The sequence below is a fragment of the Strongylocentrotus purpuratus genome, unplaced genomic scaffold (genome assembly GCF_000002235.5).
Source record: "Strongylocentrotus purpuratus isolate Spur 01 unplaced genomic scaffold, Spur_5.0 spur5_scaffold_21, whole genome shotgun sequence".
Taxonomy (NCBI): domain Eukaryota; kingdom Metazoa; phylum Echinodermata; class Echinoidea; order Camarodonta; family Strongylocentrotidae; genus Strongylocentrotus; species Strongylocentrotus purpuratus.
Window position 1 is genome coordinate 35,441,161 of NW_022145607.1, and position 18,384 is coordinate 35,459,544.

General features: G+C 36.9%; 1 protein-coding gene across 1 annotated transcript; it reads left to right on the forward strand.

The window, feature by feature from the left end:
* Positions 1-12,859: 12,859 nt before the first annotated feature.
* On the forward strand, positions 12,860-17,361 carry LOC115927960 (zinc finger protein 525-like). The gene is made up of 2 exons (XM_030994363.1): positions 12,860-12,936; positions 13,844-17,361. Exons 1-2 carry the CDS (start codon positions 12,860-12,862, stop codon positions 14,862-14,864), a joined length of 1,098 nt encoding a protein of 365 aa, XP_030850223.1. The 3' UTR covers positions 14,865-17,361.
* Positions 17,362-18,384: the final 1,023 nt, after the last annotated feature.

Sequence of the window (18,384 nt, forward strand, 5' to 3'; positions counted from 1 at the left end):
GAAATCCGACGGAGCGTACGCCGATACAACTCTGTCCCCCCGGGGAGTGAGGTGCACCCCATCCGTACTACCAATTGAAGCGATCCACGGCGAGACGGCCCGGTGGCCAAAGCCGCCCCGCCTAGTACCGACTCAGAAAATGTTAAAGTATAACTTTAGTTCTTGAAGTGTAGAAAACGAAGATAAATCAAAGTCACTAAAACAAATTCTTGATTGGAGTTGAAGATTTATTAAAATAAACGTAGAATTAATAAAATCACGAAGTTCATGTTTTGGGGCTGGGCAACCCAATTGAAGCAAATTAGTCACTCATGTCGGTATCGTAACGGAAAAGAGGTCCCGCTCCAGAGACGCAACTCGGTTTTTATCCTCCCGAACTGACACGCCTCGTCCTCCCAAAAATTGAGGCGTGTCACACAGACGCTTTGCGTAATATCAATCCACCCATAATTAGTTTCCGTATTAAAAGGTCCTATATTTCTTGGCGAATTTACCCCCCGGATATAAGGCGCTCCGGATGATCCGCATCTCTATTCCTCACATACTTCTTTCACGCACCCACCTGTGTCTCTTACATTCTAATCTTTCAAACAAGAGATGCAAATCACCTGGAGACCCAACAACCCTGGAAATTAATTCAATGAATATAAAAAGGGATAAATGTTGCTATGTCCGTCCACACTAGCGAGCCCACATGCTTCTGGCTATTACACACCTGTAATCCTCACTTCCTCTCTCATACTATTTCGATAGTGTGAACAGACCCGGCAACAAGGAAAAACCCTTCCAATTGTAATACAAATCTATTTCCCAAATTTGCCTAATTAAATTTAAGTCAACTGTGGCGACACGCCCAGCGACACCTAATCCAATCGGCCAAGCCGAAAAAGTAGAGCAAAAATTAAGAGCGCAACGTCTCGGAACAGGTGTTAAAAATAGCATACAAGGAATTCACCATGTATGTTTGTAAACATAGTTCTAGCGAAATCTACCAGGAATTTGCCTTGTACATGTACGTCAATGAACCTTTGAGGAAAACGTAAACACGAGAATATCCATATCATTACATAAATAAAAGGATGTTACTAGCCACTGTAGAACACATACAGGAGAGAAACCATGGGCGTAAATCCTTACGTAATACATATTGCTCGGGGGGGGGGGGGGATGATCTATTCATTCATTACCCCCTGAACAATAATAATTACGTAAGGATTTACGCCCATGGAGAAACTCTTCAAGCGTTCCTAATAAAATAAGGAATTTTCTCATAAATGTGAGCTCACAAGGCATATGAGAACATAAATGATTTTATTAAAGGTAAAGACCAGTAATGGTCATGCGATTGCATTGTGAAAGAAACGTTGTGGAATCGATCAGAAAAGGTTGATCATCTAGCATCTAGCATCTGCAAGGTTCTGGAATCATCAAAATGATAAGAAATTTGGCCCATTCTTCGTAAAGTTACAAGCACTATACACAGAAAGATGTATATGGGACTACCCTATCTCTCTCACACGACCATGAGAGAAATAAATTTACCAAATATATGAATTAGTAGGCGGTTTCCCGGCAAATTTTTTATCATCATGTATTAGTCAAAACATATTCTTTCACATGATTGGTAATGAGAGCTTCCATTTCATTTTTTGAAATTGGGGCGTTACCAATACTGGTCTTTACCTTTAAGAGATTTTTTTTTAACAGTAAAACTAGTTACCGGTACTGGAGAAAAGCCATTTAAATGTTTACTTTGTTCTAAAAAGGGATTTTATCGTTTATACAGTGCATGATCTTGCTAATTGACTAATAACACACAGAGTAAAAATGCCACATAAATATTATCATTAGAACAGATGGATGGATTACTAACAAACTCATGACATGCATGTATCTTTCAGAGCCAATGAACTGATTAGATTTTAGGGTCATGAGGTCAAAGATCAAAGGGTCATACATGTATATGAAAAAGAGCTTGTAATCACGATATTCTGAGAACCTGTTAATGTATTACAATCAAACTTGAATATTTTTAATTGCTTCTTTTTTTGGTTTGTAAAATCGCTCTATTGCCCTGGGGGGAGTTAAAGTGAGGAGCCCCTGGAAGCTCAGGGGTTTTAGGCATTTAATTATCATGGTCAGATATTGTATTTAGATACCTTATTTGTGACACTGGCAGGTCACTGCCAGGGGGCTGAGCCCCTTGAAGTTCAGGGTTTTTTAGGCATTTAATTATAGTCAGATGACCAATTGAGAGGCCCATCTTAGGGCCCCTGGTGGGGTCTGAAGGCCTGACTGTAAATTTTGGATTTTGATATTTTCCAACAACAAATGCACTTACAAAAGAAATTGAGAAAAAATCCCAGAAAATTGTGTCATTTCAGCAACATTTGTAGATCCCTAGAGGTATCAAATGAAAAATAAACCTTGTTTGAATATTATTTTTTTTGGGCGGAGGGGGCAACTGCCCCAAGCCCCACCCCAACCCGTCAGTACGCCATGCAATGTTGAGGGGATCATGTCTTCTGATCCATATGATAAAAAACATATACGCTTTCCTCTCACATAATTTCCACGATATGCGCCTATTGCTATTTTCAAATCCGTCATTGGTAAATATATGGGCATGCAGAATATTTAGGAAATTCAATTTCTGTTTACTCTCCTTTTCTTTGGATAGAATATAATTTTTGTTGTGATTCAATTTTTATTGTATTTTTGGTTAAAAAATCATACCATTTTCACTCCTTTACCAGTGATTTGTTTTTTGTGGGGCGAAAATGCGTTTTACCCCCCCCCCCCCCCTTCTCACCTCCGGCGCCTCAGCATACATATAAATGTCCAAAATTAGGGACCTTAGAACACATACAGGAGAGAAACCTTTTAAGGGGTATAACCTCGCTAGTCTTAAGGACTGCAATTCATAACATGTAACTTCCTATACATGAAGAACCGCTATTCATAAAATGGAAAGGAGGTCACTATTAGTTATGTCATAAGGACCGTTATTCATATGGACCGCCATTCATAATGTGAGATAAGGGTCGCTATTCAATGAGTTCATGAACATGAAGAAGGGGCGCTATTCATAATTTATATTGGGGGTCACTACTCGTAAGGACCACTATTCATGATACAAAATGAGGGTGATATGTGTAAGACTATGTTGATGGATATATTTTCAATGTCATGAATGTAGATTTCAGCGTCATGAATTCATGTAGCAAAATTGTGTGTACTGTGAATTTATCACAAAACTTCAGGAGGGGGGGGGGGGATGAAATGGCATGCTTGAAATAGGATTTCATTTTGCAAGCTAAATGTACCCCCAATTTTTTTGGTACATGTACTTCATAATGATTAATTTCAATTATTCTATTCTCAATCCTCCCTCTCTCTCTCACATGGTGCACCCGCAGGCCTACTGTATATTCTATTTTCGGATCGAGGAAGCAATATCTTTTCTCGTATATGATGTCACGTTTTCCCCAAGAAGACATTTGAAGGGATAGTATTTATTTTTGTATGTGGAAAATATTTTTCTAGATAGAATGTAACATAGATACCGGTATTGATATTTCTCTTTTGTATCTTTTATCAGATTTTTAATGATTTTTTCATACTCTTTATTTCTCTTTTCACTTTTACATAGAATGTTTTTTCTCTTTAATTTGTTATGAAAGAACTACAGTATTATCTTTTGTATTAAAAGTGATTTTGTTTAATATTACCTGTATCTGTAACTCATGTTATTGTATAGTAAGCCTATGGTACACTATAGGATATCACTACCATTCTATTTTTGAATAAGTTGCATTAGCGTTTGATATGAATATTCAATTATGTAAAAATGTTATGATCAAGGCTCTAAATTGTTGTATTAACCTTGCATTACCATTGCCTGACCAAGCACAATCGGAGTACTATTATGTAATACAATGCTTCTATTCATCTCTGGTTTATTGTAACATTGTGCTTCCATGTGCACATACTTTTGATAGTGGTTCTCTGTAAATGACTTTGTACATCAACCTTATAGTAGGAGTTGCTTCTTGAAAAGAAGAATTCCATATAATGCTAATTATTCTTGTGCAAGTTTTTCAACTTGAACTTTTAAAAGCAGGTGATATTCACCCTATTCCAGGGCCAGATAATAATAAATTTAATACCATTCATTATACACCTACTGTGACTACTGCCTCCTCTGAGCTCAAGTCCACACAACATGTAAATAAGTATAATACAGCTGAGCTTCGGCAGTGGAAAGACAAGTTAACTGAATTAACACACTTGATGTTTTAAATGTTATCACATCATGTGGGCTTCAACCTTCTATACCTTGTATACGTAAAACGCGCAGGGGAAATCAAGGTGGCAAACGTAGAAACTGTCACCGAAACAAGTGTAAGGTACCACTGCCTCACCGTTCAAACGATAAACTTGATCAACCACAACAGAGTGTCTCCTTTTGCATAATAATAATAATAATATGAACAATTTATATAGCGCTTGAGACAACCCTATAAATAGTGTGACAGATGTAATGGTGGTGGATGGTCTTTCTGACCATTCTGCCATAATTTGTAAGTTGAAATTAATAAAACCTCCTGCTGCAAAGAGTGTGATACACACATGTAACATTAAGTCCATCAATATTGTATCATTTATGGAAAGAATCACTGAACTATCCAACATAGGAAATTGGAGCGCAAATGGCTTAAATCGGGCCTAGAGTCTGATCGTGAGAGTTCGCGCTTCCAAAACATAAAATGTTGTTTATTCATCTTTATTCAAGAAAGTATACATATAACATAATAATAAAGATGTACATGAAACCCAGGACAGAGATTTGTATTACATTACATGCATCTCATGCAGGGTTAAACAATTACAATACACAATAACAAAACGGAAAAGAGAACATCATAACAACATTTTTTTTAAATGAAAACATTAATAATTCCTAACAAAATAACAAAAACAAACAAAACTAGACTTTAATTTGTCACTTTGACGAATTAGGTGATACGTATGCTCATGTGTAACATAATAAAGAACGTATTTTCACGATTTCATCTCGATCGTTATAAAATACTACTCCCATTATGGTCTATCCATGAGTCAAGTTTCAACTGTGAAGGGCAGAGGGAGGCAAGGCAAGAGAGATAGAGAGAGGGGGTAAAAGAGTAGAGAGAGAGAGAGATGCAGAGACAGACCAAGAGAGAGGAGCGTAACATTAGAGGAGAAAGGAAACAGAGCAAGACAGAGGAGAGAGAGAGAGATACAATTGAGAACAATGCCTTCCATATTTCTAGCATAAATATGCTCTTTTGAAAACTGATCATGATGTGTTGCCGATAATCAAAAAGCGATTATGTTCATAAACACGATGATGACGATATTAGAATGTTGACCATGATTGAAAGTGGCACAGCGCCCCCTTCAAGTTTTCGATAGAGGATTAAACTGTTTGCTTACGGTATACTAAACAAGCTCAAAACACTTTTTTTAATAAAAATTGCAAAATGTACATAGTGATTTATTTAGTAAGATATTAATATTGTACCCATCCATAACCCAACATCTATAAGATGTTAAATCTATAAATGATAGTTAGTATGCATGGCAGTGAATGGCCAAACGATAGAAATGTCCTCGAATTTCTTTGGATTAAATTATTATACATATAAATGAGACAAGCTAAGATTATATGCAGAGAGAAAGGGGGGAGAGTAGAGAAAGTGAGAGAGAGAGGCAGAGACAAAAGGAGACAGATCAAGAGAAGAAGAGGGAAAGGGAAACAGTATGAGGGAGAGGGTGAAAGTGTAAGAGAGAGGGAGAGAACAAGAGAGATGCAGATGAGAGAGACCAAGAGAAGGAGAGGGGCAGAAGAAGACTAGGTGAAGGGAGACAGAGCAAGAGAGAAAAGAGAGAGAGGGGAGAAATGCAATTGAGAAAAATGCCTTCAATATTTCTAGCATAAATAGCTAGGCTCCTGAATAACGATCATGACAGTGTGCCGAAACTGCCGATGATGATATAATGATAATGTTCATGAATACAATAATGACGGTATTGATGATGAAGACGACCATGATTAAAAATGGTATAGCGTCCCTTCAGGTATTCCATTGAGGATTGTTATATATGAAAACTGACATGTCACCTATGATTGAATTTTTGACTATGATAACGTCATGATAATGTTAAATAGTCTACATAATTGTTGTGGAAACTTGTCTCAGCTACAACATACTCAAAAATTAACAAAATCCAAGCAGAAATAACGGCGATATCGCTCAAAAAGACATATGCAGAATCCAGATTTGAGAAAAAGTCATCTCCCATAGGGATTGCACCTAAAAAGTAATACATTAAGTGTAAATAGGGTAATAATAAAGTAAATAAGAGTTGTTTATTACATTATTTGCGATTCTACGTGTTTTAATATTTAAAGGAGAAGGTACAGTGAAAGGTCAAAAAGAAAAAAAAAAGGAAAGAAAAAAATTGTTGGAGACGCCCGGACTCGAACCAGGGATCTCAAGGTCGGAAGTCAGGTGCGTTACCGATATACCAAAACATTTCCCATAGCGATTACACGTAAACGGAAAATTGAATTCTCAAATCCCACTTTGCAAGTGAAATATGAGCATGATCCCGGCATATGATCGAAAAATAAAGTGCACGTTGGAGATAGCTTATTGTCTCAGCTACACCATATCCAAAGCTCAGCAAAAACAAAGCTAAAACAACGGAGATATTGCTCGCGAAAGACAGAAATGTAGAATCCAGTTTTGAGAAAAAGTCATGTCCCATAGAGAATACACGCAAAATGTGAAAAATTGACATGCCTCCTTTAATCGCAAAATATGGCATGATGCTTTTGTCAAAATGAAAAATTGTGGTGACTGAATTTGTAGACAATTGTCTCAGCTAGAACATATCAAAATGTGGATGAAAAACAATCAAAATTTACAGAGATACAATCGATTTTCAAAAAATATGCAAACGTCATAATAAGCAAATTAAAATTTTGAGTTCGGAGGCCATTGTGATGACATTATGAGTTAATTGAGGGTCATATCTCCAACTCATAATTTATCCACATATGAAAAAATATTGGGAGTTTCTATCTATTCTGAAGAATTACAAAGAATTTTGTATAGGCATGTTTTTGCCCATGTATTGTGGATAAAGATAACGCAGATCCGCGCGTGCTGCCAACTTTGACGGACGCTCAATGCGTTATTAAAAGGTGAACAAGTTATCAAAATGCTTGGAAAAATGTGCCAAATATGATAAAAGAGAAAATTCAGCGATTCTATGTTGCAAAATGCCAGTACGCGCGGTAACGCGCACGCTTGTGCGTGTGCGCGATTTTTTTTGCGAAATGCTTTAAATGGCCTGAAACGTATGCAAAAAAATTTGAAGACGATTTAGAGCATTTTAAATTTTTGTACGCGCATTAACGCACGCACTAACACGTACACGCGCGTTTGCGCACGTTTATTGACCTGAAGTTGACCGGACGGATACTGATCTTAATCATGACAAATATGAATAAAAAATGGCTCTCCGTTATGAAGATATGATCATACGTTGATTTTCACAAAATGGTGCCTGGATGACGTCACGATGACCTTGACTCTCTGAAAAGTCACACAGTTCTGAGGTAGACTAAGATCTATCATCGTTGAAAGTTTCATGATAATGGCTTTATTCAGTCTTGAGATATCCTGCGAACAAATTTGAGGAAGAATAAAAAGAAATAATAAAAATCTTGACGAAATCAAAAGGTGATACGTATCACCTAATAACATAAACTCTATAGAGTGGTCAAGTGTGACGTCATCAAAAATCTAATTTTAGAATTTCACAATTTTTCTTCATTTTCCGAAAGAGCATCAAAAATAATGTACAAATGTTGAAAACCAATTAAATATGTTAAGTATTGGCTGAGATATGACCATCTGAATAAATATATGTCCCATGGGAACTCAGTGTTATATGCTCTGGCTTCTTCAACTGGTTTTCGACGTTTGGACATTATTTCTGAAGCTCCTTCGGAAAATGAAGAAAAAATTGAGAAATTCTAAAAACAGATGTTTATGACGTCATAGCTTCGGTTCTCTATGCTGGTTGAAAGCTGCACAAGTACAAGACAGCTTTTTAGAGTTGCAAATGTTCTACTTAACAGATGTACAAAATCTCCCCTTCCTACTTATGTAAATCTTGCAGATCGTCTAACAATTTCTTTGTGAAAAAAATTCAGAATGTTAGGTCAGCTCTTACTAATATCGGAGGGTTTGAAATTCCTTTGATTACAGAGAAGACACTAGATACGCTATCTCCAACAACTCCTGATGAGATTAGGTCAATCATAATGAGTTCACCTTCTAAATCCAGTGAACTTGACCTGGCCAATACCAACATTGCTTTTGAAACAATGTCTTCCTGCTATTATACCATCAATTGTAACTATAATTAACACAAGTCTTGGTTCAGGGATAGTTCCTGACAGTATGAAGATTGCAGCAGTGCGCCCCACCTTGAAAAAAACTTATTTGGATAGTGAGTGTCTCCAGAACTATAGACCTATCTCAAATTTGTGATATCTGTCCAAACTCACAGAATGAGTGGCTTTCTCACGTCTGCGCACATATCTTATTGAAAATAATTTAATTGATAATTTACAATCTGCCTACCGCCCGCACCATAGTGTGGAAACGCTGCTAACTAATCTTGTGGACAGTATCCTCTCTGAAATGGATAAAGGTAACGTTACTTTTCTTGTCAAGTACTTTTGACACTATTGACCACACAATACTACAGTCTCTTGGGGTAACAGGCACTGCGTTGCATTGGTTTTCATCATAAAAGAACCCAGTTTTCATCATAAAAGAACCCATGTCTCTGTAAAATGTAAATAATTCTCAATCTGACAAAACTTATATTTCATATACCGGTAGCCACAAGGGTCCGTTGGTGGCCCGTTAATGTTTTCTGTCTACCTTGAGCCAATCAGTACAATAATTAGAAAGCATAATATAAAGTATCATTGTTATGCTGATGACATTTATTTTACTAAATCCATAATTGATATGTTATTTGTATATACATCTGAAATTAATTAGTTATCACCCTTTACGGTAGTCTCATTGGCTGCCCGTGTGGGGCCTGGTGGCCTCAGATGCTAGAGCTCTTGTGAATAATGTGCTGACTGGGCGAGTCCCTTAAATTATCAGTGAACGTCAACATAACAGCTGGAGGGCACCGTGCCCCACCGGGCACTAGAGCTGAGGATTTAAATGGGTTAAATAAATGAATATTGCAAAATTGTGTACTTTACTTGTATCAAAAGAACTGTTGCTGAGCTAGCGCCATGAGCGTCCCCGGACGGTGTGTGCGCTCTTTAAGTTTACAGTATTATTAGGTGATACGTAACGAAGTCAACGTATCACCTTTTGATTTCGTCAAGATTTTTATTATTATTCCTATTATTCTTCCTCGATTTTGTTCGCAGGATATCTCAAGACTAAATAAAGCCATTGTCATGAAACTTTCACTGATGATAGATCTTAGTCTAACTTAGAACTGCGTGACTTTTCAAAGACTCAGTCATCGTGACGTCATCCAGGTGCCATTTTGTGAAAATCAACTTATGATCATATCTTCATAACGGAAAATAATTTTTCATTCATATTTGTCATGATTAAGATCAGTATCCGTCCAGTCAACTTCAGGTCAAAAAACGTGCGCAAAACGCGCGTGTACGCGCTTGTGCGCGCGCATTAACGCGCATTTAAAATGCTCTAAATCGTCTTCAAATTTTTTTGCATACGTTTCAGGCCATTTAAAGCATTTCGCAAAAAAAATCGCGCACACGCACATTTGTGCGCGTTTCCGCGCGTACTAGCATTTTGCAACATAGAATCGCTGAATTTTCTCTGTCATCATATTTGGCACATTTTTCCAAGCATTTTAATAACTTGTTCACCTTTTAATAACGCAATGAGCGTCCGTCAAAGTTGGCAGCACGCGCGGATCTGCGTTATCTTTATCCACAATACATGGGCAAAATCATGCCTATACAAAATTCATTGTAACTCTTCAGAATAGATAGAAACTCCCAATATTTTTTCATATGTGGATAGATGATGAGTTGGAAATAAGATTTCATGTCTCATTTGACCCTCAATTAACTCATAATGTCATCATAATGGCCTCCAAACTCAAAATTTTAATTTGCATATTATGACGTTTGCATATTTTTTGAAAATCGATTGTATCTCTGTAAATTTTGATTGTTTTTCATCCACATTTTTAAATGTTCTAGCTGAGACAATTGTCTACAAATTCAGTCTCCACAATTTTTCATTTTGACAAAAGCATCATGGCGTATTTTTGCGATTAAAGGAGGCATGTCAATTTTTCACATTTTGCATTTTGTCATGGGACATGACTTTTTCTCAAAACTGGATTCTACATTTCTGTCTTTCGCGAGCAATATCTCCCTTGTTTTAGCTTTGTTTTTGCTGAGCTTTGGATTAGGTAACTGAGACAATAAGCCGGGATCATGCTCATATTTCACTTGCAAAGTGGGATTTGAGAATTCAATTTTCCGTTTACGTGTAATCGCTATGGGAAATGTTTTGGTATATCGGTAACGCACTTGACTTCTGACCTTGAGATCCCTGGTTCGAGTCCGGGCGTCTCCAACAATTTTTTTCTTTCCTTTTTTTTTCTTTTTGACCTTTCACTGTACCATCTCCTTTAATTATTAAAACACATAGAATCGCAAATAATGTAATAAACAACCCTATTTACTTTATTATTACCCTATTTACACTTAATCTATAACTTTTGGGGTGTAATCCCTATGGGAGATGACTTTTTCCTCAAATCTGGATTCTACATTTCTGTCTTTTTGAGCGATATCGCCGTTATTTCTCCTTGGATTTTGTTGATTTTTGAGTATGTTGTAGCTACGAAAAGTTTCCACAAAATTTATGTAGACTATTTAACATTATCACGACGTTGTCATAGTAAAAAATTCAATCATATAGGTGACATGTCAGTTATCATATATAACAATCCTCAATCGAATACCTGAAGGGGGCGCTATACCACTTTTAATCATGGCATCTTCATCATCATCAATATCGTCATTATCGTATGCATGAACATTATCATTATACCATCATCGGCAGTTTCGGCACACTGTCATGATCGTAATTTAAGAGCCTAGCTATTTATGCTAGAAATATTAAAGGCATTTTTATCAATTGCATCTCTCCCCCTCTCTCTCTTTTTCTCTTGCTCTGTCTCCCTTCACCTAGACTTGTTCTGCCCCTCTCCTTCTCTTGCTCTCTCTCATCTTCATCTCTCTTGTCCTCTCCTTCTCTCTTACACTTTCACCCTCTCCCTCTCACTGTTTCCCTTTCCCTCTTCTTCTCTTGATCTGTCTCCTTCTGTCACTGCCTCCCATGTTCATCTCTTTATCACTATAAGTAACGGAATGAGCGTCCGTCCAAGATAAATATCCGCGCGCGCGAGGTCATGTATTACATAGCATATATGGGCAAAAACATGCCTATAAAAAGTACATCGGGATGAATAAGGACTGCCATTTTTGTTTCATATTTAGAAACAGTATGAGTCGGAGATATGATTTCATATCTTATTAGGCCATCAAATACATCTTGACGTCATCATAATGGCCTTGAAAGTCAAAATACAAAATTGCATATTATGACGTCATTATATTTATGGAAAATTTAGTGTATTTCTCATAATATTGACTGATTTTCTTCCAAATGTCGGTATCTTGTAGTTGAGGCAATTGCCTTCAAGATAAATACACACTACTTTTTATTTCATTGACGTCATCATAGTACAAAATTCAATTAAAGGCCACGTTTCAGAATTTTCTTAATTTGCGTGTTATGCCTAAGGAAGGTGAATTTCGTTCACATCATGAATCTTCATGACATTGATCGTTGAGCACTATCTAGCTTATGAGTACTCTATGTTCTCGCAAATTTTGATACGGTGTAGCTAATAAATTATCTACAATATTGACGTACATCATTTATCATTTCGATGACATCATCTTAGTGAAAATTTCAATTAAAGGCGACATGTCAGAATTTTCTTAGTTAGCGTGTTAGGCGACTTTTTCTGAAATCCTGATTCTACAAATCTCTATCGAATACCTGAAGGGGGCGCTATACCACTCTTAATCATGGTCTTTATCGTATTTATGATCATTATCATTAGATCATCATCGGCACACTTTCATGATAACAAAATAGCACGTATCACCTAATTCGTCAAAGGGACGAATTAAAGTCTAGTTATTATTATTATTATTATTATTATTATTTATCATTCTATTAACCATCTCCTGTCACCTTATAATACATTTTATTTCATCCCATCCCAATCCTCACCTTGTATATATAGGAATTATTAAATTGTATACAGGATTGCCACACCTTCAAGCTGAGCTCATATCGGTCAGACTTGACACTCCTGGCGCTCCCGATTATTACTGTGGCTTTAATTGCAATATGATTTAAGCTTAATTATAATTGGATGATCACCTTTACGTGTTGCTTAAGAAGGGTCGCCAACTCGATGGCTACCGTCTATATCTTGCTCCTGAAGATCAACTTTAATTTGCTTACCGGTACCTTCTTCACAAATGAAAGTATTCAATTTGGTGTTTTCTCCACGCTTCTCTATGAGACCAAAGATTCTTTTGCAGCTGTTCGAGAACACTGCTCTATCTGTTAACTTGACGTTTCAGGTTTGACATTTTGTTGAGGCTCGTATCAGTTTACTTAGAAGATGTTTGATGGCTGTCTCCCTCTCATTCACCTTCATCTCGACATCCATCAAGGCTGATTTTGCCTTCTCTGATGAGGTGCGAAGGTACTGAAATTTGTTGCGAGTTCATCATAAACTTCAGTTATTTTAATATCTGACTTTCTGAGACTTTCAATAGTTATGAAGCGTTGATCATGATGATCAAGTTTCTGGTAAATGTCATCAAACTTATTTGAGATTTCATCTAATTTTACTACTACCATTGTTCGAGAGTGCCTCCTTGGAGTCCTGTCTAGGAGCTCCTTCATAGCTTTATGCTATTGCTGTCTGTTTGGGAGGCACTGTAGTACTACTAGCTGGCCTAGCCCTAGGGTCAACACTAATTACCACGTCATACAATCAAGATTATCACACCGGTATTAGAATTCAATGCATGTACGCAGTTCACTAAACGTTTCATCAAGTATGGGACCATAGTAGATTATTTCGAAGATCCAATAATATCTATCAACAGTCTGCACAAGAATGATAGCTAAATTCAATATCATTGATTCATAAGTGTTACCATTCCGTATTCAGTACCCATTCATTCATTATGCTAAACAGATTTTGCAGTTCTCTTCCTCCTTATTGGCAACATATTCTTGTAGAAAGTAATTTTATTGTCCCAAGTTTTAACATGAGTCTGCAGTCATATACCGTGTAAATGGAAAAAAAAGTACCCTTAACTTTCTTATTTTCTGGATGTCTGCACAACAGTTTAAACCGAGTTTGGATAAAAACTATAATATTAACAAAACTGCTGGCAAGTTCCTGAGTTCTGTTTGGGACCAGATATGGTTTAATTCATTTTCTTTGACTTACACACATATCAAATTTTTAAATGTATCCTGTCAAAATCGATGTGTGCGAAGTTGACTGCATTGAAGGATTTAACCATTTCGTGATAGTCTGCATCTAGGCAGACCGGATACGCCTTGTGATATTTCTTTACTCTACAGTGATTTTAATTTTGGCACTTATCAGAGCTAGATCTTCTCTTCAATAGGGATGTAATAACTTTCTTTTCCTCCCCAGAGTTGGACAATGGACAAGACAATATACACCCACATATAACATCATGCAGTGGAGAGAAGTCCCATCTGTGTTTACATTGCAGTAAGACATTTACTGATGAGAACACTCTTATACTACATCAGAAAACACACCAGGGCGAGTATGAGCTAAGAAGCCACCTTAGAACACAAACTGGAGGGAAAATTTTCAACAGTGGAGAAAAGCCTTATCGATGTCCCAATTGTGATAAAGGATTTTCTGAAAAGAGCAAACTTACTCGTCACCTTAGAACACATACAGGAGGGAAACCATTTAAGTGTTCTCAGTGTGATAAGGGATTTTCTGTAAAGACTATTCTTACTAACCACCTTAGAACACATACAGGAGAGAAACCATTTAAGTGTTCTCAGTGTGATAAGGGGTTTTCTGTAAAGACTACTCTTACTGTCCACCTTAGAACACATACAGGAGAGAAACCATTTAAGTGTTCTCAGTGTGATAAGGGGTTTTCTGTAAAGACTAGTCTTACTGCCCACCTTAGAACACATACAGGAGAGAAACCCTTTAAATGTTCCCAGTGTGATAAGGGTTTTTCTGTAAAGACTAATCTTACTGCCCATCTTAAAACACATACAGGAGAGAAACCCTTTAAGTGTTCCAAGTGTGATGAAGTTTTTACTTTCCAGAGTAATCTTACTACCCATTTAAGAACACATACAGGAGAGAAACCCTTTAAGTGTCCCCATTGTGATAAGACATTTTCTCGAAAGACTACTCTTACTAACCACCTTAGAACACATACAGGAGAGAAACCCTTTAAGTGTCCCCATTGTGATAAGACATTTTCTCGAAAGACTTTTCTTACTAACCACCTTAGAACACATACAGGAGAGAAACCCTTTAAGTGTCCCCATTGTGATAAGACATTTTCTCAAAAGAATATTCTTACTAGCCACCGTAGAAGACATACAGGATAGAAACCCTTCAAATGTTCCCAGTGTGATGAGAGTTTTTCTCAAAGAAGTAACCTTACTAGACATTTAAGAACACACAGCCTCAACAAAAAGCCTCAACGAAGTTCCCATTGTGATAAGACGTTTTCTCAAAAGAATGAGCTTACTAGCCACCTTAGAATACATACACAAGAGAAACCTTTCATCTTTTCCCAGTGTGACAAGGCTTTTACTTCCCAAAGTAATCTAGGAAAGCATCTAAGGTTGCATACAGGAGAAAAGCCTTTTCACTGTTTCTATTGTGAAAAGGGTTTTTCTGAAAGAAGTCACCTTATTAGACACCTTAGAACACATACAGGAGAGAAACCATTTAAGTGTTCCCAGTGTGATAAGATATTTTCTGTAAAGACTAATCTTACTGCCCAACTTAGAGCACATACAGGAGAGAAAACCTTTAAGTGTTCCCAGTGTGATAAGGTTTTTACTTGCCAAAGTTATCTTACTACCCATTTAAGAACACACAGTGGAGAAAAGCCTTATCGATGTGCCAAGTGTGATAAAGAATTTCCTGAAAAGAATAATCTTACTCGTCACCTTAGAACACATACAGGAGAGAAACCATTTAAGTGTTCTCAGTGTGATAAGGGGTTTTCTGTAAATTTTACTGCCCACCTTAGAACACATACAGGAGAGAAACCCTTTAAGTGTCCCAATTGTGATAAGACATTTTCTCGAAAGACTATATTTACTAACCACCTTAGAACACATACAGGAGAGAAACCATTTAAGTGTTCTCAGTGTGATAAGGGGTTTTCTGTAAAGACTAATCTTATTGCCCACCTTAGAACACATACAGGAGAGAAACCCTTTAAGTGTCCCCATTGTGATAAGACATTTTCTCAAAAGACTAGTCTTACTAGCCACCTTAGAACACATACAGGAGAGAAACCCTTTAAGTGTCCCCATTGTGATAAGACATTTTCTCAAAAGACTATTCTTACTAACCACCTTAGAACACATACAGGAGAGAAACCCTTTAAGTGTCCCCATTGTGATAAGACATTTTCTCGAAAGAATAATCTTAGTCGTCACCTTAGAACACATACAGGAGGGAAACCATTTAAGTGTCCCCATTGTGATAAGGGTTTTTCCCATAAAACTTCCCTTATTAGACATTTAAGATCACAAAGCCTTACTGAAAAGCCTCTACAATGTTTCCATTGTGATAAGAGTTTTTCTCACAGATGTCACTTTACTAGACATTTCGTCTAATTACTAGCCACCTAGTCTTACTAGCCACCTTCGAACACATACAGGGGAGAAACCCTTTAAATGTTCCTAGTGTGATGAGGGTTTTCCCTATAAAAGTACCCTCATTAGACATTTAAGAACACACAGCCTTGATGAAGAGCCTCGTCGATGCTACCATTGTGATAAGAGATTTTCTCAACAAAGTACTCTTACATGTACCTCTCATGTAAGGACATACAGGAGAAAAGCTTTATCAATTTTCCAAGTGTGATAAGGGTTTTTCTCAAAAGGCTAGGCTTACTAACCACCTTAGAACACATACAGGGGAGAAACCCTTTAAGGATTCCAATTTGTGATACAAGTTTTTCTCCAAGAAGTACCCTTATTTGACATTTAAGAACACACAGTGGAGAAAAGCCTTATCGATGTTACCATTACGGTACCAGTTTTTCTCAACAAGGTGATCTTAATCGTCATATTAGGACACATACATGTACTAGAAAAAAGAAAGAAAATTTTTCGATTGTTATATGGGATTTTCTATCAATTGGATGTTATTAGCCAGCTTAGATATATTACAGGTGGGAAACCCTTTAATTGATCCGTTTGTGATACAGGTTATTCTGAACGAGGTCATCTAATTTGTCATGTTAGACACACACACACAAGAGTAATCTTACTAGTTACTGGAGAAAAGCCATTTAAATGTTTACTTTGTTCTAAAAATGGATTTTATTGTTTATACAGTGCATGATCTTGCTAATTGACTAATAACACACAGAGTAAAAATGCCACATAAATATTATCATTAGAACAGATGGATCGATTACTAACAAACTCATGACATGTGTGTATCTTGCAGAGCCAATGAACTGATTAGATTTTAGGGTCATGAGGTCAAAGATCAAAGGGTCATACATGTATATGAAAAAAAGCTTGTAATCACGATATTCTGAGAACCTGTTAATGTATTACAATCAAACTTGAATATTTTAAGTTGCTTCTGTTTTGGTTTGTAAAATCACTCTATTGCCCCGGGGGAGTTGAGGTGACGAGCCCCTGGAAGCTCAGGGGTTTTAGGCATTTAATTATAGTCAGATGACCGATTGAGGGGCCCATCTTAGGGCCCCTGGTGGGGTCTGAAGGCCTGACTGTAAATTTTTGGATTTTGATATTTTCCAAGAAACGCACTTATAAAAGAAATTGAGAAAATCCCTGAAAATCGTGTCATTTCAGCAACATTTGTAAATCTCTTACCCCCCCCCATACTTTTCCCTGCTCCCCCCCCCCCCTCACCTCCGGCGCCTCTGCATACATGTAAATGTCCAAAATTAGGAACCTTAGAACACATACAGGAGAGAAACCTTTTAAGGGGTAGCCTCGCTAGTGTTAAGGACTGCAATTCATAACGTGTAACTTCCTATACATGAAGAACCGCTATTGATAAAACGGAAAGGAGGTCACTATTTGTAATGTCATAAGGACCGTTATTCATATGGATCGCCATTCATAATGTGACATAAGGACCGCTATTCATTATTTATATTGAGGGTCATTACTTGTAAGGACCAGCCGCTACTCATAATACCAAAATGAGGGTCGCTATTCATGAACATGAAGAAGGGGCACTATTCATAATTTATATTGGGAGTCACTACTCATAAGGACCGCTATTCATAATTTATATTGGGGGTCACTACTCATAAGGACCGCTATTCATAATACAAAATGAGGGTGATATGTGTAAGACTATGTTGATGTATATATTTTCAGTGTCATGAATGTAGATTTCAGCATCATGAATTCATGTAGCAAAATTGTGTGTACTGTGAATTTATCACAAAACTTCAGGAGGGGGGGGGGGGATATAACAAATGGCATGCTTGAAATAGGATTTCATTTTGCAAGCTAAATGTACCCCCAAGTTTTTTGGTACATGTACTTCATAAATGATCAATTTCAATTATTCTATTCTCAATCCTCCCTCTCTCTCTCACATGGTGCACCCGCAAGCCTATTGTATATTTTATTTTCGGATCGAGGAAGCGATATCTTTTCTCGTATTTGATGTCACGTTTTCCCCAAGAAGACATTTGAAGGGATAGTATTTATTATTGTAAGTTCACTGTGGAAAATATATTTCTAGATAGAATGTAACATAGATACCGGTATTGATATTTCTCTTTTGTATCTTTTATCAGATTTTTAATGATTTTTGTTATACTCTTTATTTCTCTTCTCACTTTTACATGAAATGTTTTTTCTCTTTCATTTGTTATGAAAGAACTACAGT